Below are 27,122 nucleotides of genomic sequence, written 5' to 3' on the forward strand. Positions count from 1 at the left end.
TCCAGCAATACTACTACTGGGCCTAAACCCTGAAGAAATGATGAAAAAGGGTAAAAACATCACTTGCACAAAAATATTTATAGCAGCCCTGTTTGTGATGGCAAAGAATTGGAAATCAAGTAAATGTCCTTCAATTGGGGAATGGCTTAGCAAACTGTGGTATATGTATGTCATGGAACACTATTGTTCTATTAGAAACCAGGAGGGATAGGAATTCAGGGAAGCCTGGAGGGATTTGCATGAACTGATGCTGAGTGAGATGAGCAGAACCAGAAAAACACTACACCCTAACAGCAACATGGGGGTGATGTTCAACCTTGAAGGACTCAATCGTTCCATCAGTGCAGCAATCAGGCAATTTGGGGCTGTCTGCAATGGAGAATGCCATCTGTATCCAGAGAAAGAACTGTGGAGTTTGAACAAAGACCAAGGACTATTAATTTTAATTTAGAAAAAAAAAAGATATCTTATTGTCTGACTTTGTATAAGAGATAACTTTTATACTTTTTGCTTCTTCCTTAAGGATGTGATTTCTCTCTCCAACATAGAAACAAAATAAAGACTGACAGATTGCTTTCTGTGGGTGGGGGAGGGAAGTAAGATTGGGAGAAAAATTGTAAAACTCAAATAAAATCTTTAAGTAAAAAAAAACACTCCTTGAAAAATGCAGGGTGGAGAGCCCCAGATTGGGAATCAATCAATAACATTCTACAGGTGCTAATTTGTAGTAGGTGCTCGATAAATGTTTATGCCCTTCCCTTTAGAGTGAACTACAGGGGTCACAGACCTGTACAAGAGGTAGCCCAAGGCTTTTAAAAAAAAAGGAAACCAGATCTCAGAAGTGAAAATTTGCCAAAGGCTATGTGGATACCAACAGTGAAGCCAGACCCTTTTGTCTCACAATTCCAGTCCTCTTTCCATTCTTTTCATTCTGAGGGGCAAGGAAGTTTACATCACCTAATGCGCCTCCCCACAGTGAAACTAATGAAGTTGTCTTTCCACACATCTATAAGGGACAGAAAAGTAGAGCAGATCCACTCACTGACAGTCATCTGCTTTAGAGTTAAAAGAATTTAGAGCGGCTAAGCGGCACAGTGGATACAGTACTGGCCCTGGAGTCAGGAGTACCTGAGTTCAAATCTGGCCTCAGACACTTAACAATTACCTAGCCATGTGGCCTTGGGCAAGCCACTTAACCCCACTGCCTAGCAAAAACTAAAAAAAACAAGCAAAAAAATGATTGAAGTAATTTAATAATCATCCACCTGGATTTAATCTCTTATTTTACATATGGGTAACCTGAGGAGCTGGGAAGGGAAATGACTAGCCTGCTCACACAAGGGGAGGAGTTAAGATTCAATCCCTTAACTAGAATCATTGAATATTAGAGCTTAAAGAGACTTTAGAGTACTCTAAAACCTTCATTTTATAGATGAAGAGCCTGAACCTTCAAGGGAAGAGTTAATTTGCTTTAGGTCATATGGCTAGTAACTATCAGAACTGAAACACATCCTTTTTGATTCCAAATTCATTATCTTTTCCACTATGCTCTCTAGGTGTCAAAGGCCAGATGCCTAATCACTCAAAACCCAGGAGCTAGCAAAAAAAGGAAAATGTAGGGACTGATTTGAGGTACAGAGAGCAGTCCAATTGAAACTTCAACCACTCTTTCATGTGCCCAAGAAGTTTTACTTCATTCAACCTGTCACAAGCATTTAAAACAAAAAAGAAAAAAATGAACCCAAAATAAATTAGAGGAAATTAAAGGGCTTGGGACTTGTTTCTTTGAAAATGGTCTGAGAGAAAGCACTGTGTTGGGCTTTTAGAGTATTGGCATCTCTTCCCTCACAGCATGGAAGAACCCAGACAGAAAAGACAAAACACTTTTGAGTAAACCCAAGAAAGGGATCCAGAAAACTCAATACAAAGATAAAGGACCATGAGGCCCTTTTAGTTCCTGCATTGCCTACATACTGGTCATTGTACATGCCTGACAAAGGCCACCAAGCAGGAGACCCTCAAAAGGGGGTCCTTCCTGGAATGAAATTTTCTAGGGATAAGAAGACTCCTAGGTATAGATGTTCCTTTGCCTTATCAAGCAAAACACAGTTTTGTTTAAAAAAAAAACGAACTCTTTATTGATTATACATTTCAGGCACAGGTACAATGTAGTGTGGCTGTCATATTTAGTTTCTATAGTGATTGTATCAGGTCAATTCAAAAGTAACCAGGCACCTGATTTATCCTCTCTTTCTCTCTGTCAAATAGTATCTACAATCCCAAGTTCTTTGTATCAAAGTATATAGCATGTCTGTTCAGATGAGCAGCATGCAGGAGCTCAGAACTCAAACTTGTTATTCTAAGATGACAATTCTCAACCAATACAGAAGGGAAATCATGTTATAGAATTATACATCACAGGCCAAAAACAATTCTGGCCACTGCAGCGACCCTGCAGGTATTAGGCTTTCCAGGCAGAGGTTAGTATTGCATTCCAGAAAAGGTTCTCATCTCCCAAAGTTGGGAGTAGATCTAAGTGTGAAGAATCACATCACTTGGTGTCACCATAAAAAGGACCAACTCAAGGTTGGTTTCTGCCAATGCTGATACTACTGATGCATTGGGAACTAGATTAAGTTGGGCCTGAAAAATCCTTCAAGAGAAACCCTGATGTAGCAAAAAGATCACTGGCTTGGGAGTTCTAGGCTAGGCTCTGCCACTGGCTATCTGTACAGGATGACATGTCTCTGAAAAGAGGGAACCCAATAAGTTGATCTCAGGGCCCCTCCAACTTTAACACTGTATAAAATAGGAGACCAGTTCAAGTCCTGCAACACAGAAATGAACTGAGGTTGGTCCTGGTTCTAAAAAACAGGTCCGATTATTCCTACTTCCTCTTCCATTCTAGTTTAGTAGGGGATTTACCATTTAAACAACAGTCTGGAGCTACTTGCTATAGGGACTAGTGCTTAGAGAATAGAAACACAAAATGGCCTTAATTTGTATCCTCCTATGGCTATAAAATTCTAACCACTCAGGAAAATGGATTTAGAAATATCTAGATTATGTGTAATGGGGTGAGAAAAACCTAGTAGAGAGGGTATATGTGTAAGAATTTTGGAAGTATAAAACTGCTTTCTTCTTTCATGTCTTCAAAACAAAGTTAGATGCCAACAAAATAATTAAGCTTCTGTTGCTATCAGAAAGGTATTTTGCAGACAGCATAAAACATTGGAAAATAGGCCCAATGATGTATTGAGTCTCACTGGAAGGGAGGGGAGGAAGACAAGGGAGCAAATTACCCCAGGTCACCTTACCTCTCCCAATCCCCCTCCTTCAAGAGATTTCCTCTCCTAAATCAAGCTGGTCTTCCCTCTGTAGTCTAGATGATGCAGTTTCCTGGGTATGCAATAAGGGGGTTGACTAGTAATGGCACAGGATCACATGTAACTTAGAAAAAAGAAAACTGTATCTCAACATGGGCTTTCTCCCTTCATCCAGTTCCAATTTAGAATGGAAAAGGAATTTTTAAATTATTACTAAGATAATGAAGCAAATAGCATCTTGAGAATCTATGCCCTGGTAAAGCCAGAACACTTCAGAGATCCTTGGGAGGCAAAAGGAGATTTATTTGCCCTTCATTCAGGTAAGCAAACTAGGCTAGGATGTTACAGGAGTCATTAAAGGGAACCCTGGCTGACAAAATACAGAAAGGTTTGTGTGGGGGTGGAAGACTGGCTCTCCCAGAAACTATCCCCACAAGATTTACTTTGGGAAATAAGTGAAGCAATCCTCTTCTCAGAAGGATTCTCCCAAAAGTCAAAGCTGGGATCCCTCTGGAAAAGGGGTTATTTAACCCACCAAAACTTAATAGCTATTCACATCCCTGGTTCTTTCTGATCCTTTCAGATAAATGCTGCTTCCATGGGCATATTCTAGAGAGAATTCAGTTACATTAAGAACCTACTTCCTTAAAGGAGAAGAGCAGTTCTGGAGGAGGAATTCCCATTCTGTCCCTTTTAATCCACAAGTGGAGCAGCCTTCCCCAAAGATCTTATCTTCTTCCACACCCAGCGATCAGTTAGTTAAAACCAAAGTAAAATCACCAGAGTCCTTCCTGTAAGGCTCTGACAGTTAGGAAGCACAGGAAAATGTGGCCAAGATCTGCCCTCTTGTGGTAAAAATCCTTGACCTCTGGAGGACAATATGCAAAGAGAGAAGTCCAACATGGAGATGAAACATGCTGGAATCAGTGAGATATGCTGAAGAGGTTTGTGAGTGCAGTTGAGTACTCTTGAAGGTCCAGGATCATCCTGACACCCCAAACAAGGTGCGCCCTTTACTCATCCCACTAAATGAAGCGAGCCTCTAAGAAGACAGAAGGAATTTCCCTTCAGAAATTCTCAGGTGCCAGTTCTTCAGGAAGAGGCAAAGAGCAACTACAGAGATTTTTTTCTTTGTATACATTATTCAGGGAAAATTAAGTAAGATAAAAACAAAATTAGAGGATGGCTTGGTGGGTTACGTCCTAAACAGTGAACTGGTTAAACTAATTAAAACAATTTAAACTGTTAAGAAAATTTTCATGGTTTTATTGTATAATGAGGCATTGGAACATCTGAACAAATCAAGATCTGGGCTGCACACGCAGCTGCTGCTTTCTCCTTCGTTTCTTTGGGTTACTAGAGCAACTTGTCAGTACATTAAAAAAAAAAAGACAACCTTTTGCATTACTTAGTCTTTCTAAGGCATGCGCTGGTACAACACAAACTTCTCCTGTCAGATGCAGCTAGTCTAACGTCCAAATATCATGCACAACACACTCAAATAGTGGTGCCACTGCCACCACCGCGGTGTCCACCCACCGCGGCCTTGCAGGCTTGTGTATGATTTTTGGAGTGTTTGGAGGGGCCTGGGGAAAGGAAGTGTGAATAATATCGGGAAGAGGAGAGAGAAGGAAACAGCGTGGGCGCCTGGGGAAGAGGAGGCTCAGCCGAAGTTGTGCAGCGCTAGCCTGAACATGTCATTGGTGCACACCCAAGCATCATTGATGTTCTTTAATAGAAATATCTGGTGGAATCCCATGATGGGGTCTTCATCAGCCTGTTGAAGAGAGAGGAAAGACACACCTTTGAACAATGTGCTGAAAGTAATGCAGGGAATCAGAACCAGTCCGTTCTGGGTTTTTAGAACAAACAACACAATTATGCCACGCTGCCTTCAGGCAATAGAGAGAGGTAGGTCAGTGGATTTAGAGTCCAAGAAGGTACTCTCACCATGGTCAACACACTTCTACTCTCTGGGTTTTAGTTTTCAAAGCTGTAAATCATGGGCCTAGGGACCAGATATTTTCTCAGGTCCCATTCTAGCTCTAAATCTAGGATCCTATTAAATAAGAAAATAAGTAGGCTAAAAGGGGTATATTCCCAATTCTGGTACCCTGAAGCTCTAGATTACTCCTTGGAGAGTCTGGGCCATTTAACACCTGACCTTCTGTTTCCCTGAGAGCACATTCTCCACTATCAATACTGGTTCAGCCACCCTGGGAGACATGGCTTTCTCTGAGGATTAGAGACAGCTCCTTGGGAGAGCTTTTCATTCATATTTAGTTCAGCTGCTGGCTCCAGCTAGAATCACTTAGAAAATATGCACAGATTGTAAATTCCTGCAGGCTGGGATGGGGGAGAAGACCTGAAGTTTACCAACCACTGGCTGTGAATCAAAAATAGCCTATTTCCGAGGGCAGCATGGACTATCATTAGATAAAAGGGAACTACACCCCACAGAAAAGCAACACAGCAGCATTAGATTAGAAAACAAGAGGCCAGAAGCAGCATGCACTGACTGGGCAGGTCAGGATGTTCCCTTCAGTAGAGCTTCCTTCAACTGTGTCTGGGAAAACAGGTACCAACTCAACAGACAGGTCTCTGGAGAAAAGGGCAGGGACCGGAAGAGCTTGACCAAAGTTAAGATGAGAATAGCCAGCAACCAGGTCCTTCCTAGCCCTCTGAAAGGGGTCTACTGGTCCTCTTATTCCCTTCAGGTAACCCAACTAACATGTGTTTCATGGGTATTCCAAGTAATCTTAGTATAAAAGTCAGATACTGAAGAGAAGTAGTAGGTTATGGGCACATCCTCTTGGTCCTCTGCCCTGTGCAAGGAAGTATCCAAGTGGCTCTGAGCAGATACCAATAGAAGTCGAACCATTCCTTGATTGGGGTTTTTTGGCTTGTTTGTTTGGCCTAGAGATGGAAAGCAGTTCTCTGACCTAAGGGAGGATGGCTCGTCACTGACACCTGATACTGCAGGTCTGAAGGTTAACAGAGCCTCACCATGCTCAATTAAGGACCTTTTTTAAAGACTACAGTCTGATCTAAGCACAATAAAATGAGAGAAAATCACTGTAGAAGCTAACCAGGGAGATCTCTTGGGAAACTGAGGGCAAGGGAGACAACTAGGATGAAGGACTTTCAATTTTAGAAGGGACAGAGCAGGGAAGAGCTGGGCTGGAAAAGGAATTCAAGTCACTGAAAAATGGTCAGAGAACTAGCAAGGTTTATATCAATACATGAAGTACTAAGCCCATCAACGAGATCCCTCATTGGATGGAAGGGACAGAAAGGATGGAAGCAAGGCCTTGTCTGCTCCTTCACATGTTACCTGCTCAAACTGAGGTGCTCCCAGAGAAGCCAAGTACCAATAATCTCACATTGAGGTACTGTTTTTAAGGTTTATAAAGCACTTTCCTCACATTAGTTCTATGAGGTATGGAGTGATTTTATCAGTCCTGCTTTACAGATGAGAAAACAGACAAAAAGATGTTAAATAACTTGCCCAAAGTCACAGAAGCAGGAAATGAGAGAGACACAAACTTGATCCCAGTCTTCTGACACCAAATCCAATGCTCTCTGAGCTATGCCCAGGACTGTCTCAGCCAGAGGTGCAATTCTCTCACCCCCAATCTATGTTGACACTTCTACCAAGAGAAGATCCTGTTTGCTCAGAGATGCTCAAAAGAGTCCACCCTGAGACTGGTTCCTTAGCAGGAACCTTCTCCAAGCACCCACAGGTGGAATTCCACTTGTACTTCTTGGACATTACTTCTTCAAGAAGGTATTGATTGTTCATTCTGCCTGATTTCACCAAAATAACTATTTTGAAGTGATAGGAAACACCACAGGTACCCCACTAGAACAGGATGGGAATATGTGACTAGACAATGGAACTTATCTGAGGAGTAGCTTTCATGTGGAAGATATCAGAATTGCTCTCCCTGGTTCCAGTGGACAAAAGTAAGAACTAAAGTAGAAATGGCAGAGAGGTCGATTTCAGCTCTAAGTTTTAGGGAAAACCTCCTCACTGTGTGAGCTCTCTAAAACAGGGAGGGGTTGCTCCTAACTAGAGGTCTCCAAATGAAGGCTGGAGGATCACTGGGGAAGGCCATTGTAAAGGGGGGGTGAAGTATGAGTTAGACTAAAGAGCCAGGAAGGTCCTTTCCAACTGTGCATTTATAGCTCTGAACAGGACCCTTAACCCTAGATCCCCCTTGCTCAGTGGGGATGTGGGCCTGTTCTTCTTGGGCAGTTATGAAGACAGAGGTGGAAAGAGGGAGACATGCCCCAGAGCAAGCTTTAGAGAAAGTCTGATAAGAGCCCCCCAAATGGCAGCTGTTCATTCTATGTACCTCTGAAGCAGGAAACAATGGAGGGCAGGAGACAGAATAACCCTTAAGCCTGTGATCCACAGGCAGCAGCAAGATGTAGTAGAAAGAGCGCTGGACTGGAGTCAGGAGTGACCTGGATTCGAATCCTGCCTCCGACACTTACTTGCGATGTGACTATGGGCAAGTCACTTAACCTCTCTGAGCCTCAGTTTCTTCATCTGTAAAATGGGGATAACAACACCTATAGTACCTACCTCACAGGGTTGTTGTGAAGATCAAATGAGATACTGGTATAAAGTGCCTCAAAGGGTTATATGGCAGCTCTTATTACGCCAAGTTGGAATTTCCCCCACTGTGGCCCATAACTGAACATGGAGGTTCCCGTCCACTCACCTTTAGCTGCCCCACCACCATACTGAGTATGCAGCTGTCAGGGGTGGGCTGGTGGTCCTGAGCTGTGATGCTGTGCTGTATTTTCTGAAATGGAAGGCTCTGAAAGAGAAGGAGAGGTGAACATGAGCCCATGACCAGGAGCAATCACCTTGGAGTCCCAAGGCAGACAGAGGAGGGACTCATACTTACAGACAATTTCTCCACAATGGCTGCTTTGCCTTGGAATTGCTGCCCTTCCCATGTAAGGCAAGATGCATCAATCTGAAAAAATAAAGTTGGAAAAATCTACTATTAGGCTCTAAATGAGTGAGAGTCAAAGCCTCAGGAATGATGACTGAGGAAGCTCCCCCCCTCCTATGGCTCCTTTAATTTTCCCTCTTCAATGGAATCCCAAAGGAAGGTGAGCTGTACCCCCTGCACTGACACCCTAGCAAAACCCGGAAGGCAGCCTGAACCTTGCTTCACCCCTGGGTCTTTCCAAACCAGACTTCTAGACAGTCATTCCACCAGACATCCTGACCCTATAACTCAACAAATTCTGAGAATCATTTCAAGTCTACACTGCTAATCTTCTTATCTTTCCATTTCACACTTTTCACTGAACCTCTGTCATAAATAACATTCAAACCACTGGAAGACAAAGTTGTCTTGGGTCTTCTTTTTCTTAAGTTTTTTTTCCCCTAACTTGACCCATGTTTGGAGAGTACTTCAGTATTGAATAAGGAGAGATTCTACACAATTATAAGAGCCAATGGAAGACAACAGAAATGCTAACTTAATACCACAGTCTACATATGTTTTGTCAACTTAGTTATGATGTATTAAAATAGAATTTTTTAAAATTATAGATTTGGAACTTGACAGAACTCTGAGGCTCTCATGCCTTCACCCCTGGGAGAAGTGCCTGGGAAGACATTGTCAGAATAAAGAGGTAAATCCAGTTCTGGTGGCCACAAATCCAGAGCTCTTTTCATTGTTAAAGCTGTGCTTTGCCAATTCTCCCTGGGTTCTGCTCTATCAATGAAAACCCTGGTTTGACAGCCAGCTACTGACATCAAGCCTGAATGTATCTACATCACAGTTAGTTCCCTAAAGACCAACAATAGCAACAGTTCCTCATTTTATAACTAGCAATTAGGTTAGCAGACTACCCACAAAAAAGTTCATGCAGCCCATGATGCCCCTGAAGGATATTATTACTAGCATTTCATTTACCCATAAGTTAAAACATTGTTTCCAAGAAAAATGTATGAAGTTCTTCCTAATCTAGCAGAAAGAATATGCCAAAGCTTTTATGAATTACATAGGTTAAAAGCTCAATAGATGTTAGGACAGAAAGTAAATTCTCCTCAGACCTTGGAAGCCTCTGAAGGACTGGTAAAGGGGGTGAGTACTTGATGCCAATGATTTGTTCCCTCTTCTTAACCACATAAGAAAAGGAACCTCCTTGGTGTCCCTTTACATTTCTATAAGAAAAACCTCTCTCTCGATTAATTACTCTGCATGTATTCTAAACTGTGCAATGAAGGGCAGATGAGGTCAGAGAGCAGATCTTTCAATTCAGATTGTTTCTCCATCAAGTACACAAGTAACTACAATTTTAAAATATGAGAGGCCTTTCAAAAGGAGAAGAGGGAGATTAGGAGGCTAGAAAAATAGTGTGAAAATATCAAATATGAACAACATTTACAAATACAAACAACATTAATCTCAGAATAGAAAATTTGAAAGGGAGAAAAAGAAAAATCCCAAGACTTTCTCAAGGTCATAGAAACTTTACTGAGTAAGTGGCAACACCAAGATCTGAACCTGTCTGGGCATCTTGCAGCCTCTGGTAAAACTGATTAAAATACACTTAACAGTCTGGAACTTGCTTCCAAAGAGCCCCTGGGGTGGGGTGGGGGGTGCCCAATGGCTAATTCCAGAGCAATTCAGCCACCCTCACCCAAAGGAAACCAACCCCAATTATCCCACTTCCTAAGCACTTACATATATTGCTCCTAATTGGGTTCTGTCATTATCAAATAACTGGTAGTAATGTTGCACAAAGCTGGATCCAATTTGCTCCCAAATCGGTTTGTCTCCCATTCTGGATCTTCACCTAGCAGCAGAAACTGCAAAAGTGTCAAAATAGAGAGAAACATGAGTATCAATGGCCAGGCTCAAGAGTATGAAAAGTTCATCACATCTAAATCAGTGCTGCTCTGCCCTCTCCCACAGTCCTCTCTTCATATATTAGATACAGAGCAGCCTCTGATCAAAAATCCCACTCTAGCTCTAAAATCAAGGAGTTTGGGAACAGAAAAGTCACAGGATGGTCCCCTTGAAAGGCACTGCTACTCAAACACATGATTTTTTACATGAGTATAAATATGCACTCATTGAACATTTGTTGGGGGAATAACCTTTTGGAGGGGGAAGTAGAGGAAAGGTCATACAATCAGAAAACATCTGCCTTTGATAGTCTTACAATCCAGGGAGAACCCACTTGCTAGGAAGAGTACTCTGGGGGAAGGCTTCCTAGGATATCCTCATCAGATCTAGGACATGGAGGAAACCTGCAAGGGCAGCTTCTACTATTTTGGTTACAGGACTAATTTATCTTATATAGTAATCAGGGTCTTCGATGTTATCCCCAAAGGGACTAAGGAACTGCATTCAAAGTGAGCCCAACAAATAACTGTGATAAGAAACAACCCTATTCATCCTGCTAGCAGAGGCTCCATGGCCTAGCCTTTAAAAGCCCTGCTTCGAGAAAGCCTATGTCATTTTTCAGGAAAGGTCAGATCAGAAGGTACTCTGTCCAAGACAATTAGATCTCAAGGTCTTTTCTACCCTCACTTTCACATCTCTATAGGAGAACTGACCAACCCGTACCCAGAAAAAGGATCCCTTAGGGAGAAATGAAGAGCTGACAGCCATTATAGGGGAGCCCTATGCTGGCCTACTTCACAGTCTATGCTACTCTGAGGCATTTCCCTGTCTAATAGGCTAAAGACTATTCCTTGTAGTTCTCTCTAGAGTAACTTTCTTATCCTGTCATGCCTCAGTGGCATTATATTAAATGTGTCAATAGACAGTAGAACTGCAACCCTAATAGTCAAAAAAAGACAGAGATCCTTAAGTCCATGCTGAGCCATAGTAATTGGTTATGCTGCCAGCCAGACATCATGAAGCAAATATAATTGTTCAATCACAAATATAAATAGCTGAGGAGTGGTTAAAAGTCAAATGGGGGTGGGGGGTGGGAGATTGTTCAGTGGTCTACAATTTCCCAAGCAGCAGGCAGATTGCTTCCCTAAATGGGAGTGAAGATGAAGAGCATCTGTATTTGGCTGGGGATGGGGAGGAAGAAAAAGTCAGGATACATCCTTTTTAGCATTCGTTTATATTAAATATGATTCTTAGGTGAGAGAACTCTATTTATAAAGCTGACAAATGGAGTCTCTGAACTTGAAGCTGGGGGAACACAGGGTGGATTTCCTTGCAGTCTGTCTACCTTCCAAAACTTCAGGTGGATTCATTTCAGACCTAGCCAGGAACAAAGGCCTGGACTAGGGTGAGCCCAGGGTGTTTAGATTAGCCCTGGTCATTCTTGGGTCCCAAGCCCTAGACCCAGCTGCTATATGATATGAACTTTGAATTGTGTGAGAAGGGATTGGTCTTCCAGTTCCTAAACAAAGAAGGCAGAAATTTTTCCAGCTCACAGGATTTGAGGTTTGCTATTTCTCAATGAACCAGTGACTTCCAAGAGCACATGTCAGCTTTTGGAATCCCCAAAGACCACCTGGCCTAGAGCTCCCCTCTGTGAAAGCACCAGCAACCATTGGGCAAGTTTCCTCTAAGTGAGCAAAGTACGGGCAAACCTGATTTTCCCTAATCCTGTGGTGCTGCTTGCTAAAGAGGCCACAGGGGGGAGCTGGCTGCATTCTACAGGGAGGTCGTTCACTGCAAACAAACTGGGGAAAGGAACTCAAAGAGATACTCCTTATTTTACAGTGTGGAAACCAAGGCCCAGAGACCTGGTAATAAACAGTAGAGTTCAGATTTCAGCTCATATCCTTCAATTCCAGATGACTTTTTCACCAAACCAAGCTTCCAAATCCCTTCCTTCCCAACCCCTGCCCCCTGCCCCTCAAATAGCTAATTACTTAGGAGGGCAGTTTTATTTTTAGACAACATAAAAATATTTTACCATGCTGGCTGTTCTAAAAATAGCTTCCATGCTTAGATGACTAACAAATCCATGTCTAGGAAGTCTAAAACTAGACACCACTGAATAAGAAATGAAGCAGGATTAGGTAAGTTTTGTTTTAGCTAGCACAAGGTGAGCTCACCCACTGTTGAGCAAAAAGGAAACGGAGTAAGATTTATTTGGTTGAATCCCATAAGTGACCAAGTTCTCTCTCCATCTCTCCTTTTCCTCTTTGGTCAATTCTACCCATTAAAGGAAGGATAACCCTTTTAAGTTCATACAAGTTATATTTGGGAGAGACTCTAGGATTTACTGGTTGCAGCTCCACATTTGACACTAGAGCAGGTTGAGGCCCCAAGAGGCAAAGCCACACTCAAGATTTCACAAGTTATATTTGTAAAGCTCTGCCTTGGGTTCTATGCTAGGTCTCCTATCCCAAGGTTTGTGCTCTTTCTGCACACAGACTGCTTTTCCTCAACCCTTCCTAGTCTGGACTGGAGAAACTCAAAATGGAGAAGCTCCTCTAAAGTCTGCTTCTACCTCCCATTTCCAGGGGCTAGAGAAATGCTTATGTCCTTCCCTTTTATAGGCTAATTCCCAGGCACCAAATTTGAGGCTGCAAAATTCCCTGGATACTACTGAATCAGACTAAATGGGATGTTTAGTTTTTTTTATTAAAAAAATAATACTACATAGATCATGTTGTTGAAGTTTTCCAAGTCACACCATGCAATTGTAGGGATACATTTCTATTGTAATTTGACACCATTGGTCTAATCTATCCACTGAAATCCAAATGAAGGGAGGTCCCCAAAAGATCAACACTGCTGTACCCAGGGCACAGTTCTTCATCTCTATAATTAGGTTCCCTCTAATATTTATGAAATGATAAACACAAGCATGTGACTTTCTGAAAGGCATCTATGACACCCATAACTGGCAGCATCTCAAGCAGAAGGATCACTTTTAAAAGTACAATTAGATAGAAGATGGGGAAAACCCTAAAGCAATCCTTGATCATTTAAAAGAAAATTCACCATCGATAGCACTGTGTTGTGTGAACTCTTGAGGTGCCAGCCCACATCTGTACTAGAGTTCAGTCAAAGCAACATAGTGGGATGGAGCTGAGAGCACCTGCTACATCACACACCTTAATGGGGTCTTTTGAAAGTTCACACCAAGGAAATAATCAGACAGTGAAGATCCCAGAGAAAATGATGGATTCCACCAAAATTAGAGAAAAGTATATAAATCTAATGGATAACAAAGTTCAGGAACAAATCTATCAGTTACTGTGCCAAGTAATGGGAATGGGATCAGAAGCAAATGGCTTAGTATAAGTGTCCAATCAAAGCAATTCTTATAAGGTAGAAAATAATCAGTGATTTCGTCAATATAGAATGAAAATTATAGCTTCAAACTATTCTACAATGGCCATTTTTTGTATATGGCCTAAAATAGTTCTTGAGTAGAACAAGTCTATCACTGATATTTTCGAAGCTCTTGATCTTTACAGAAGCTTCTCTACCTTTTAGAGAAAATAAAGAAAACCCATACTTATTTGGACTAAAAGAGCTTCTAAAGCTTCATAGAAGTTTAGCATCTGCTAGCAAAACCTCTTTAGGGATAAGGTATTTGTTACAATCACATATGAAGAGAAAGAAGGAACGGGCATAATCCAGATGACTGGATAAGTCTGTGCAGACAAAATAAAGACTTTTACCTCTTCCTAATAAAAGTGCAATTATTTCAAGAAAATAAAAGATTTGGATAAAGAAAAAGATCAACTTCCCAATGAGAAAGATAAGATGAAACCGTCCTTGCTGTTCCTCTTCACAAGGGTTCAGAAAGGAGTTAGTCTCCCCAGAAAGAAAGCAAAAAGATCAACTTTTCTAGATTGTCAGCAACCTTTTTTTTTTTTTTTTTTTAAGGTTTTTGCAAGGCAATGGGGTTAAGTGGCTTGCCCAAGGCTACACAGCTAGGTCATTATTAAGTGTCTGAGACTGGATTTGAACCCAGGCACTCCTGACTCCAGGGCCGGTGCTTTATCCACTGCGCCACCTAGCCGCCCAGCAACCTTCTTTCATTACTCAGACTGCATAAAGTGGTAACCTTCTCCAGTTAAAGGGGAAGAAAAAGCTTTCCCTATTAATGTACTTAATCTGTAAAGAGTCCTATGAGCAACCCAAGAATAAAAAGTGAGATCTCAAATCCAAGCCACCCAGTCAGAGAGAACTATATGTTTCATAACCTTTAAAAGACATGATCTCATTACTTCTTAAAACCTTCAAAGTCACAAAGTCTAGTCAAATTACATAGCTAGAACCACATCCAATCCTTGATCTGATTGTCTGTGAGAGGAAGAAAAAGGAAGGCACTTAATTCAATTCCATTTTCCAAAATGATAGGCAGGATCTACATAAACCACAGAACTCAGTAAGACTAAAGGGCCGAGTCTAGCAGTGTGGCTAAGAATGTATAGAAGCAAAACTTAAAATTAAGAGATGGGTCTTCTAAACCCAAAATCCAAAGAAAACAGAAGAGACAGGTCTCTGGAGACATTCAGAATCGAATATATATATTTAAGAAAGGTCTAGTATTCTATCACTTAAAAAGAAAGGAAAGACTCTATTCTTATTGACTGACTTATGGACCATTAAATCAGAGAACAAAAATCTGTCCATCTGGGCCAAATGGGGACCTTACTCTATCCTTCAGGCAGCCAGAATGGAATGATGCTCACCTGACCTCCTGGAGAACAGCTTCTATTTCCCCACTCCCATAAATACCAACAACTAAAGATGAGAAACAGATATGAAAACTGATATAAATATCATATAGATGACAATGTAGTAGAGTCAACTAACCAAGTTTCAAAAAACATATTTTGAGCAACATTCCTAGCTATATAATATAACAATGAAATTCTAAGGATGGAGAAATGTGTTAATACTAGAGCCACTATAGTAGCCTGCGTCATAAGCAGCATATTGTAGAATACATCAGAATACAGGACTGAGCTTTAGGAAGATGTGAGTTCAAATTTCTCCTTAGACCCTTACTAGCTAAAAACACCTTTGAACCTCAGTTTCCCCATCTGTAAAATAAGATTAGATTTGATAACCTCTGATGTCCTAAACAAAGTGGCAAAAAGGATAAAGCACTGGGCCTGGAGTCAGGAAGACCTGAATTCAAATCCTATCCAAGACATTTGCTAGCTGTGTGACCCTGGGCAAGTCACTTCATGCTCTTTACCCTCTATTTCCTCATCTGTAAAATGAGCTGGAGAAGGAAATGGCAAACCATTCCATTATCACTGCCAAGAAAATCTCCATTGGGATCACCAAGAGTCAGACACAACTGAAATAACTCAACAACAAGATCCTTTCAATTATTCTAAATCTAAGATCATGTAGCCCCTGATTAGGAAGCTCTTAAAATAGTTTCACTTACCATCTCCTTCTTCAGATTTCACACAATCTTCTGTACCTCTCCTATATACTTAATGCATTATTTTATATTATAGCTATTTTACAGGATTCTATGATTTATAGTTGAAAGGCACCTTTGAGATTATCTAGTCCAACCCCCTTATATCACAAAAGCTGAGGCCTAAAGATCTAAAGAGACTTGCCCAAGGTAACAGAAACATGGACCCCAATCCCCCACATCTGCTTTCTCTTAAGTGTGTATTTTCCCAGAGACTCAGTTTAAACTCCTTTTTTAAAGGTTTTTTGCAAGGCAAGTGGGGTTAAGCGGCTTGCCCAAGGCCACAGAGCTAGGTAATTATTAAGTGTCTGATGCCAGACTTGAACTCAGGTACTGCGGACTCCAGGGTCAGTGCTCTATCCACTGCGCCATCTAGCTGCCCCTATACTCCACCTTTTGCTAGAGCTCTTTTCTGGTCCCCTCCTCGCCTACCCCCTAGCCTCCTTGGGCTAAGATGACCTCCCACTGAGCCTGAGGTGACTTGGCAGTAGACTAGTGGTCCTTAACAAATGCCTACGGCTCTATACATAGAAGGGGCTTAATGTAAATGGAGCCGGCCCAAAGCAGAGCCATCAGATAATGGAATAAACAGAAGCCAACTGCCAGGAGAACAATGCAATCTCAAATGCTCTTTCAAATAGGGACACTTGTCTAGCTTGGGTCAGCTGACACAAATGTTAATATTGAGAAAAATGTGGTTCACCCAAGGAAACCCCAAGACTGTTAAAAGGCAAAAGCCATGTTCTACTCAGTAAATCCAATTCAAGATGATTCATATAGTGATCTACTTAGGGAATGATATAGCCTAGAGATAGAAAGACTGGAAGACCACCCATTTCAACTCTCATTTTTTTACAGATAAGGCCAACTATATGTAGAAGGGTTCAAGAACATGTCCATGGCCACACAGCTAATAAAACAGCAGGCCTAGAATTCAAACCCAAGCACGAACTTCAAATTGAGAGCCTTTCCAACAATCCTCAACAAGTCCCACAGTTGAAGTTCTCAGAATAGTTCAGAAGAAGGTTGGGTTTGAAGGGAATTGGGCCTTCCTTGGGAGAAGCCTGGGAGCCTGAAGAAGACAAGTTCATTTATCCATAGCCCTAATTCTCTTTTTTCCCTGACCCTGTGACAGTAATAATCTTCTCACCTAACCAAATAGTTTTTACAGCTGAAACAGGTGACTTGGCTTTCTATGTACCGTAACTTAAGTGAAGAGATGTGAAAACAGGCTATTGTGTCACCATTGCTTCCATCCACAAAACAAGAATGAATCAAAATGTATATTAAAGAGAAAATAAAATCCCATCCCAAATTAAACCCTGTCTACAATATACCCTTACCATAAAAACCCAGATGTTGCTAACGGTTCATCCCAACCTGCAAAAGTAAAGTCAAAAAAACACTTCCTACTGGGGGCAGCTAGGTGGCATTGTGGATAGAGCACTGGCCCTGAAGTCCAGAGGACCTGAATTCAAATTTGACCTCAGATACTTAATAATTGCCTAGCTGTGTGACCTTGGGCAAGTCACTTAACCCCACTGCCTTGAAAAAACCTAAAAAAAAGAAAAGTGCTTGGAGTTCTAGCCCACTTTCCCAACCAATACTGGAACCCTCCACATCAATATCAGTGGTGTCAAACTCTGGGTAACATAATGACTTAGAAAATAACAAATTAACTTTATCTATTGCGTATTTTTATTTAGTTTGCTAAATATTTCTCAATAGCATTAAATTATATTTAATGTAGTTTAATCTAGCATGCACTTGGGAGTTCTACAGATCACATGATGCCTGAGAGTCTCTTCCCTATCCAGCATCCCTTTCAGGAGCTTCTCTTAGACTCTCTACTTGAATAGACAAGAGAAGATGCTCACTAGCTAATGCATTACCTCATGCAGCAACTCTTTCTATTCTTGTTCTGACCCTTAGAAGATTCTTCCTGGATCTGAGAATTACGGAGCTGATATTCACAAGGGCCCCTAAGCTACTCCAGTGAAAATTTCATTGTTCAATGCCTACATCAGACCAAGAAATAAGCAGTTAAAGAGATTTCTCACATTTCCCTTCTACTGTACTGTTCATTTGTCTAAGAAGTCCAGACTTCAGCCTCTAGGCTACTATATAATATCTAGACAACTCACTATCCAGCTTGGCTCATTTGTCTCTAGGCAGGGTTGGGGGACTCAATTCCAGAGCCTGGATGTTCTAGTGGTTCTTCTCTAAGTAGCACCAGAGGTTTCCTCCCTACAGTCAATAATGAGTTCATTCAGGGAGTTACATTATTTGCACATTAGGCAAGGTATCAGTCACAGAAATTACACCAGAAAGTACAAAACAAATGCATACATATAACTGTCAAGGTCCAGCCCCTAGGACTAATTTTACACATATTTTTGGTGACCTTTGTCACCAGAGATATGCATGTATTCTTGCTCATTAAATGGATTTGTTGGTTCACCAGTGAACCCTGACCTAAGACATCTGTGGCGCCAGAGGTGTTTGGGAAGCTTTCTGATAAGGAAGTTTACAGACTTCAAAGGATAAATATCATAAACTTAACCAGAGAAGCCATGCAACGGGGTTTCATCTGACCTGTCATGGCTGATTTAAGTTTTGTTATAAAAGTCTGAGTATTCAAGAATAAAGTTAAGGGAGATTGTTTCACGACCTTGAGTGTTGGTACTTTCCTAATATCTAGGTGATTGTGGGACATCTCTTTTCAACCTGGCTCTCAATATTCAACACCAGACCCACACCAGAGCTATACAACCCACAACTTTCTAGCAGCTGGGTTCATTACATGACCGTGGCCAGGTCCTATCTCTCTTTGGGCCTGGCTTCAATGACTATTGTTATTGTTTGATCATTTTCTGTTGTGTCTGAACTCTTGGGGTTTTCTTGGTAAAGATGCTGGAGGGGCTCCCCATTTCTGCATCCAGCTTATTTTACAGATTTTACCCTGAGGCAAACAGGGTGAAATGACTTGGCCAGGGTCACACCGCTATTAAGTGCCTGAGGTCATATTTGAACTCAGGAAGATGAGACTCCCTGACTCCAGGCCAAGTTCTACCCAGCAGCCAATGGAAAGTGGAAAAAAAGCTAGAATGAGTCCCAGTGTTCAGTACCTAAGTGGGTACTGAACCAACAATCCCAACAGAGACAGTCAGAAATCACATTCATTTGGTTTCAGAATAAATTATTTATGGATAAACCTCCAGCTGAAGTTGATAAAGTCTGTATCCCCAAGTCTTTTGGTGAGGGACATGAAGGTAGTTTGGAAGCATTATGAAGCTGACCTAGGGTTATTCTGCAATCAGTCTTCCTATATAGTGGGATTAAGTGTAGGTGAAATAAAAACAAAATCCACAAAACTTTTTTTTTTAGGATATAGTCAAAAATAATTCACACTAAAGACAGACAGTCCATATGTTGGAGCCTCAAAAGCCGTCTCAAGTGGCCACTAGGCACATGAGAATTACTGAGAAGATTACTAACAGTGAAGGCTGCCCTAAAGTGAAACAAGCTGGTTCCATCACTGTAGCTCTTCCTTCCACGTCTGGATGATCCCTTATTTATGGAAGTAGTTCCCCAGGCATGGACTGGGCTCAGTGAACTTAGGGCACAGATTCCATAGCTAAAAGAGATCTCTGAAATCACTTAGTCCAAATCCTGCATTTTAAGGATTTGGAAATTGAAGCCCAAAGAGCAGGTTTACACAGCCATGCTGGGAAATGCTGTTGAACCCCATCATTCCTCAGATTAAGTCCTTGCTACTCTACTGAGCTGTGGATTCTCACTAATTTTACTTGTTTGTTTATTTATTTATTTTATGTTGGGGTTTTTTTTTAGGTAATTAAGTGTCTGAGGTCGGATTTGAACTCAGGTACTCCTGACTCCAGGGTGGATGATCTATCCACTGCACCAGCCAGCTGGTCCAGATCCTTACTAATTTTAAAATCCAACGATTAAACAGATAATCCAGTACCCTCTGAATTTCTCCAAGGAAAAGAGGACAAAAGCTATTCTAAATTTAATCCCTGCTTTAACTTACCAAGCAACAAACCAAAAAAAAATCCCTAACCGCCTCCTTTTTGGTCTGCATATACCTAGAACCGGAATCTCCAAATCAGGGATTTTTTTTTAACCTCTTTTTGGATCATGGATCTCTGTACAAAATTGATTTTAAATCATTGAAGAAAATGCTAAATTTCAGTTAGAGCTGTGTGAAAATAATGATGCAATTTTTTTCACCCCATTCACATTCACAAAGTCCCTGAAATATATCCATGTACTCTTTGGACACCCACAGATCCCATATTAAGAACCTCTGCTCCAATATGACCTAACTACTCAGCTTTAACTTTCACTCAATCTAAGGGTGTATATAAGGCATCTGCTTTTCCCAACACTCATTTCTTCTCTAACATTAACCTCAGAAACCACAATTGCAGCAGCACAGGGACTGGATAGGTCATATAAGAAGCTAAAAGTTTGATTCCTGAAGAAGTGAGTCTTAGCAATATGTCTATAAAATAGGATTCATCTCTACTTCTTTAGGTCAGAGAATACTCTACTAATCAATGAAGCCAGTCAGCTTGCAATCCTTGATCAGTAACTTGGGGAAATACTGATGGGAGAGGTGGATATTAAAATGAAATAGCAAAACCCAATATTAGCCCAGAATAAGAGGAGAAAGAATAGATAAGAGCAAAAAATTCTGTTTTTTGTAACTTTCTAGTTACAATGAGATAACACTGGAGAGAAAAAAGTTGCAAATTTGAAAGTGGATGCCTAAACCTTAAGTCAGAAGAGAGGTTAAAGTGTCTTGACTTTCTAATAATTAGAGCAATTTAAAATAATTGAGGACTATTCACCAAAACCAGGGAATTAAAAGAGGTTGCAAAGCCTAGACTGATTATCTAACTTCAGGCCTCTGACTATAAGTGCTGTGTCCCAGAATTTAGCACATATACTTAATAAATATTTGTTGATCAGATCAAATTCCAGTCCCAACCCTCCTTATTTATTTTTAGGTTTTTTGCAAGGCAATGGGGTTAAGTGGCTTGCTCAAGGCCACACAGCTAGGTAATTATTAGGTGTCTGAGATTTGAACTCAGGTACTCCTGACTCCAGGGCCAATGCTCTATCCACTGCGCCACCTAGTCGCCCCAGGTCCTTCCTAATTTTGAACTCAGGTACTCCTTGAGAAATCAACACCTCAGTTCTGGAATAAAAAAAATTTTGAAGGCGAAAGAGCCTAGCAGCAGCATCCAGACAATTTTCTCTCTTTATAGATTAGGAGATTGGACTAGAGAAGCTAAGAGCCTTGCCTAAGGATCACAAAGCAAGCCAATAGTAGTTACAGTGAGGACAAGAATCCAAAGCACCTGACTTTGAGTCCATTTCCCTTTCCACCATTGCCACATTATCTTTCTGATATTTATTTTTAAGCTGTATGTTAGCCTGGACAGATGAACCCCAAGTTTCATATCTGGAATATGGGAGAACTAAGTCAGAAAAGAGATAAGAACACTTCTCTCTCTCCTACCTAAGCTGAAAAGAACTGATCCTGGGGTCTTTTCTTGGGTTGATTCCATACACAAACTTACAGCTCTGGAGTAAAGGACAGTATTCTTGCCTTAAGATAAAACCTGGAGCTAGCATCAATCTTCAATCCATTCTTGCCAGTGAAAACAAAACTGACCATCAAATACTCAGGAGCTCTTTCCTCCTAGCAGTAAACTCAGAAAGGCCACTTGAGGAAAGACCTCCTAACATGGAAAAAAGACTAGGGGGAAAGGAATAAGCATTTATGAAGCACCAACCATAAGCCCAGCACTATGCTAAACATTTGAGAATGTTATCTCATTGGATCCTTACAACAACCCTGGGAAGTAGCCTGATTCTTGTCCTCTGTTCCGGAAAACCAAAACCACATCACTATGCTAGAGACAAGTTACAGTGTGTCTGACTGTGGCTGATCAGACCAGAGAGCTCAGAAGGCTCTACCACAGGATGGGCACAAAGCATTAATGTAGGCCTGATTATGACTATCCCCATTTTATAGCTGATGTAAATGAGGCAGGCAAAAGTTAAATGATTAGACCAGGGTCACACACAGAGTATCTGACTAGGATTCCCAACTCCAAACCCAGCACTCTTTCCCATTGAACTACCCAGCTTACCTAATGTTAAGAAGCCCCCCTATAAATTTTAGATATAAAGGATTCCTAGGAACACTGAAGATTTGAGACTTTTATTCCTAGGTCCCTGACAAGAAATTATAACTCATTCTATCTGAAATCCTGAATAAAATCTTGTGATCATTGTCATGAAATCTAGAGAGGAGTCTGGAATTTAGATATCACAGGATCACAAAACTAAGAGCTGGAAGGGACACCCTTACAGAACACCTAGTCTTCTGGTTCTTAACCTGAAACTAATGAACTTTTAAAATATTTTGATAACTTTATTTCAATTTAATTAATTCTTTATAATCCTGTGAATATTATGAGAAGTCTGTCAAAGCTATACAGGACAGGGGCGGCTACATGGCGCAGTGGATAGAGCACTGGTCTTGTAGTCAGGAGTACCTGAGTTCAAATCCAGCCTCAGACACGTAATAATTACCTAGCTGTGTGACCTTGGGCAAGTCACTTAACTCCATTGCCTTGAAAAAAAAATCTAAAAAAAAAAGATATCCAGGACCAAGGGAAGAAGACCCAAATTGAATCCAACTGTCATTTCACAAAAGAGACTTTGCCCTAGTCCCAGGAATTCCATTCTGGGTCCTCTGAGTCCAAATCTTGTGTGCTTTTCACTTTTCATACTCTTCTATTTATTCCCAACAGGTTGAGAACAGACAGATTGCTCTGTGGATGTCCACGCATTCTAGATGGCTAGGAAAGGCAGCAGATAAAATATGGGCGATATGGCTCATGAATTCAAGAAATCCCGAATTCAAATTCTGTCACTGGCACTATATAGCTGAGTGTTTCTGGACAAGTTACTTCTCTGTTCCTCAGTTTCCTCATCTGTAAAATGAGGATACTAGTATCTCCTTCCCAAGGTTGTTGTGATGATCAAATAATCTAACATGTAAAATGCTGTGCAAAAGTTAAAGTATTAACAATGTTAGCTTGAATATTCCCCTCATTGGAGCTAGAATCACTCAAGAGACAATCAATGAATGAGGAGGCTTAGTAATAAAAAAGCAATGCATTTGGTGAAGCACTGAGGAGAAAGTTTACCTTTAATTCAAAAGCTAAGATGTATATAGGGCACACAAGAAGGTCCTTTGTTCTATAACATATCCCAAAGGGGTTGATTTGCCAAGAGTTTAAGAAAACTGCTTTCACACCCAGGAATCCATCTTCTGATTTCAGGAACCAAGGCCACTTACCATATAGTACCCATGTTGGACTCTCTGGAGAACAAGCAGAATAGACTGATATTGCCTCCCCAGGCCAGAGAATGAACCTAATTTGTTCTCTATTTAGAGAATAGGGAATTGAGAAGGTAGGGATAAAAGAAAGTTCCCACTAATCTTCTGTTTCCATTCTCAGGTTCCAGGTCATAAGGATCAGACCCTCCCCCCCCCCAGTCAAATTCAAATAGAAACAATGAGTTTTTTTCATCCTGTTTGTTCTCTCTGGATTAAATTATTCTTTAAGGTGGAGGGAGAGAAAAAAAATCATTGTAACTACAGGAAAAAATGCACTAATTGGAACTGATAACAAGGAAAAACAATACATAAAAATAAAAACCAGCAGAAACTTTCTTCTAAAGAATTCATCATCCTTCAGAATTTCTCCTCAGAAAATTCAGCATCCCTCCAGTCATACAGATTATGATTCCTATTAAGCAGATGAGGTAGAAAAGTGGAATGACTGAGACAATGGCGAGCCATGTGGAACCAGACTGGCCTAGCCTGTATTAGTAACACAGAGGCTCTCCAGTAAGAGCTTATCTTTCTAGGGGTGGTGTTAATTTCAATCAGATCAGGTCCAACCTATGCCAGAGGAGTCGTGGCATTACTAGAAGAAATAGGTAGATTTTTGTCATTTTAAACAAACAGAATCATCCAACAAAGGATAATAAGGCAATGACTAAAGTTAGTTACCACATCAAGAGTGATGATGAAGGGGCGGCTAGGTGGCGTAGTGGATAAAGCACTGGCCTTGGAGTCAGGAGTACCTGGGTTCAAATCCAGCTCAGACACTTAATAATTACCTAGCTGTGTGGCCTTGGGCAAGCCACTTAACCCCACTGCCTTGCAAAATTCTAAAAAAAAAGTGATGATGAGTAAGGGTGGCCAGGACCAACTCTTCAAAGCTAATCTTGTAAATGAGGAAGCTCCTCCACGCCCCATTCAATGAAAACCAGTGACCTGGGTCTCAGACACTTAATAATTACCTAGCTGTGTGGCTTTAGGCAAGCCACTTAACCCCATTTGCCTTGCAAAAACCTAAAAAACAAAAACAAAAACAAACAAACAAAAAACAGTGACCAGCTAGCCCTGCGAGCAAAAGGAAATTATGGTATAACAGATTTAGAGCTAGAAGGATTATGAATATAAACTCATTTTGTAAATGAGGAAACTTGAGTTCAGAAGAGATTTGCTCATAGCCAGTCACACAAGTAGTTAAGTAGCAGATCCAGTATTGAAACAGGTCTTCTCATTTAAAATACAATGCTCCTTTTTAAGTCTTTAAAAGGGTGCCCTCCCCACTCCAAAAAAATTTTAAGTGGCAGAACCTACACTGGTTTCTAAGGCTACATAAGAGATGTTGATAAAATTAAAAGGGCTATATATCTATGGGTGCCTTTTATTACCTCCTGGTTTTAGCTACACCAAGTTGCCTCATAGGAGGACTCCTTCACTACAGAACTCAGAAAAACCTGACCAGTCAGGGTGCCCTAGCTGCTCATATCAGGAGACTTTGCTGGACTTGGAAAGAACTAATTGATGAAATTCAGTCATCATACAAGTCCAAGGGAATGAAAGCCTGGCTTCAATCCATCTATCAGGTCACAGTGGAGAAGGAAAGTGATGTAAAGGATCACTTTAACAGGCAGAGAAAAAGAGTGTAATGTGCATATCCCTTCACCAGTTACCATGTTACTGCCCAATAAATCAGATAAATACCAACTGGGAATTTAAAATTCTTAAGTCAAATTGACAGTACTTGGTATCCAAATGGATAAAATTAGTAAGGGTTCTGATTCAAACCCATAAATATTTATTAAGCACCTTGTATGTATGAGCAAGGAAGGGCAACTGGGTGGTGAAATGAATAGAAAGTACTGGGTCTAGAATCAAGAAAATCTAAGTTCAAATGTGACTAGCTGTGTGACCCAAGACCAGTCATTTAACGATGTTTAAATCCATTTGCAGGCAGCTAGGTGGCTCAGTGGACAGAGCACCGGCCCTGGAGTCAGGAGTACCTGAGTTCAAATCCGGCCTCAGATACGTAATAATCACCTAGCTGTGTGGCCTCGGGGAAGCCACTTAACCCCATTTGCCTTGCAAAAACTAAAAAAAAAAAAAAACCAAAAAAAAAAAAAACAAAGAGACCCAAATTAAATCTGTTTGCCTGAGTTTCCTTATCTGTTAAATAATCTGGAAAAGAAAAGGGCAACCCATATTTTCAAGAAAACCCCAAAAGCGGTCAAAAAAGAGCTGAATATGACTGACACCACTGAGCAACAATTCAACAATAAGCAAGGCACTACAAGGCTCCTCAAAAATGGAATACTGGCTAAATAGTAATGCTTTTGGCAGGAACAGGGAAGTTAGAAGGAAAGGCAGGCTAAGGGGGAGAGGTAAGCAGCTGAGTTCTGGAAAGCCGGCTCACGAATCAGATCTAGGTCCCAGTCCTATCTTGCTAAAAGGTCCAGAGGCCTCGGAGAAGTCCCTCCATCAGCCTGGCTCCCGACTGTAAAACGAGAGGGGTCTTTCATGGGCCTTGCGGGTCGGGTCTCACCATTACAGCCCGGCTTCAGGTCCGGGCTCAGCACCTAAGCTCTAGAACTCACCTCTCTAGGATCTACAAAATTCGGGAGCTGGCCTAGCCCTCGACCCCGTCTGAGACCTCTGTGGCCCGGGAAACTCCCGGGATGGGGGTCGGAACCACCCAAGAGACGGGGTCTGAATGGCAGCTCCGCCCCGGGTGACCTTGGTCAGGGCTCCCGCCCCGGCCTCAGTTTCCTCGCCGAGGACACGAGAGAGGAATTGGAGAATGGCCACGTTGGCTCCCGCCGCTCCGGTGTGCGGTCACGCCGCGCCCCGGGGCATGCTCGGGTCGCACACACGCGCGCACACACGCACACGTACACACACGCACACATACACACACATACACACATACACACACACACACGCACACGCACACGCGGGTCCAGGCCAGGCTAAGGGAAGCCCCCACTCCGCGGCCCCGGCCGGCCCCACCCCCACCCGGCGGGCCTGGCGGCCGGGCTGCTCGGGCCGGGGACCGCACAGGCGACCCCGGCCCGGGTCCCTCCAGCCCCCCCAGCCCCCGACCCCGGCCGCCTCCGCCCAGGCCGCGTGACTTTCTTCCGTCTCCCCAAGATCCGCCCCCCGGCCTGGGGGGCCTCGGCCACTCCCCGCACCCGGCCGGCCCCGGCCTCCCCGGCAGCCCCGGGGCCCGAAGCGAGCGGCCAGCCCGGCCCCGGGAGCCGGGGAGGGCGGGGGCCCCGCCGGGCCCGGCCGGAGGTCTCGAACGAGTGCCGGGGCGGGCGTGCGCCGGCCCCGGCGAGAGGAAGCGGGCGGTTCCCCAGGACCCGGCCCCTGCAGCCGAACAAGGCGTTGCACTCACCCGACTGGCGGGCACGATGGCAGCGGCGGCGGCGGCGACGGTGGCGGCAACCGAGCGCGGTCCCGGACCGACTGTCCCCCCCACCCCCCCACCTTCCCTCTCCCGCCCCGAGCCCGCGGTACTCTGGGAAACGCAGTGCGGCCGCGCTAGACTTGAGCCCGAGCCCGCGGGTGCCGAACTACACCTCCCGGCGTGCTGCGCGGCGCGGCCGGAACGCAGGCTCCCTACCCAGGAGATACGGGGAGGGAGCCGGAAGAGGCCAGGCGCGGCGCGACCCCGGGGCATTGTGGGGCAGCGGAGGACCTCGGGAACTTTCCGCCTTGGCGCCTTCCAGGAGTCGGTCCAAACTCCCGGAGCGCCGCGGAGGTCTGCAGCCCGGGCCACCCCGTGGCCTCAGGAGCCTCCCCGCCCCGGGCTCTGCCGGGGAAAGCCCATTCTAGTCCTTTGGGGGCGGCCGAAGGGCCACTCAAGCCCCCCATTTTGCAGTCGAGGAAACTGAGGCCGGCCGGTTCATTTCTTCAAGGTTGGCCAGCCGGCCCAC

General features: G+C 42.7%; 1 protein-coding gene across 1 annotated transcript; it reads right to left on the reverse strand.

The window, feature by feature from the left end:
- Window positions 1-4,571: 4,571 nt before the first annotated feature.
- Window positions 4,572-26,672, reverse strand: NUTF2 (nuclear transport factor 2). Its single transcript, XM_074202170.1, has 5 exons — window positions 26,582-26,672; window positions 10,046-10,170; window positions 8,246-8,317; window positions 8,057-8,155; window positions 4,572-5,103 (listed from the first exon to the last, which is right to left on the reverse strand). Exons 2-5 carry the CDS (start codon window positions 10,142-10,144, stop codon window positions 4,990-4,992), a joined length of 384 nt encoding a protein of 127 aa, XP_074058271.1. The 5' UTR covers window positions 10,145-10,170; window positions 26,582-26,672; the 3' UTR covers window positions 4,572-4,989.
- Window positions 26,673-27,122: the final 450 nt, after the last annotated feature.

The sequence above is a fragment of the Macrotis lagotis genome, chromosome 1, assembly GCF_037893015.1.
Source record: "Macrotis lagotis isolate mMagLag1 chromosome 1, bilby.v1.9.chrom.fasta, whole genome shotgun sequence".
In the NCBI taxonomy this organism is placed as follows: Eukaryota; Metazoa; Chordata; class Mammalia; order Peramelemorphia; family Peramelidae; genus Macrotis; species Macrotis lagotis.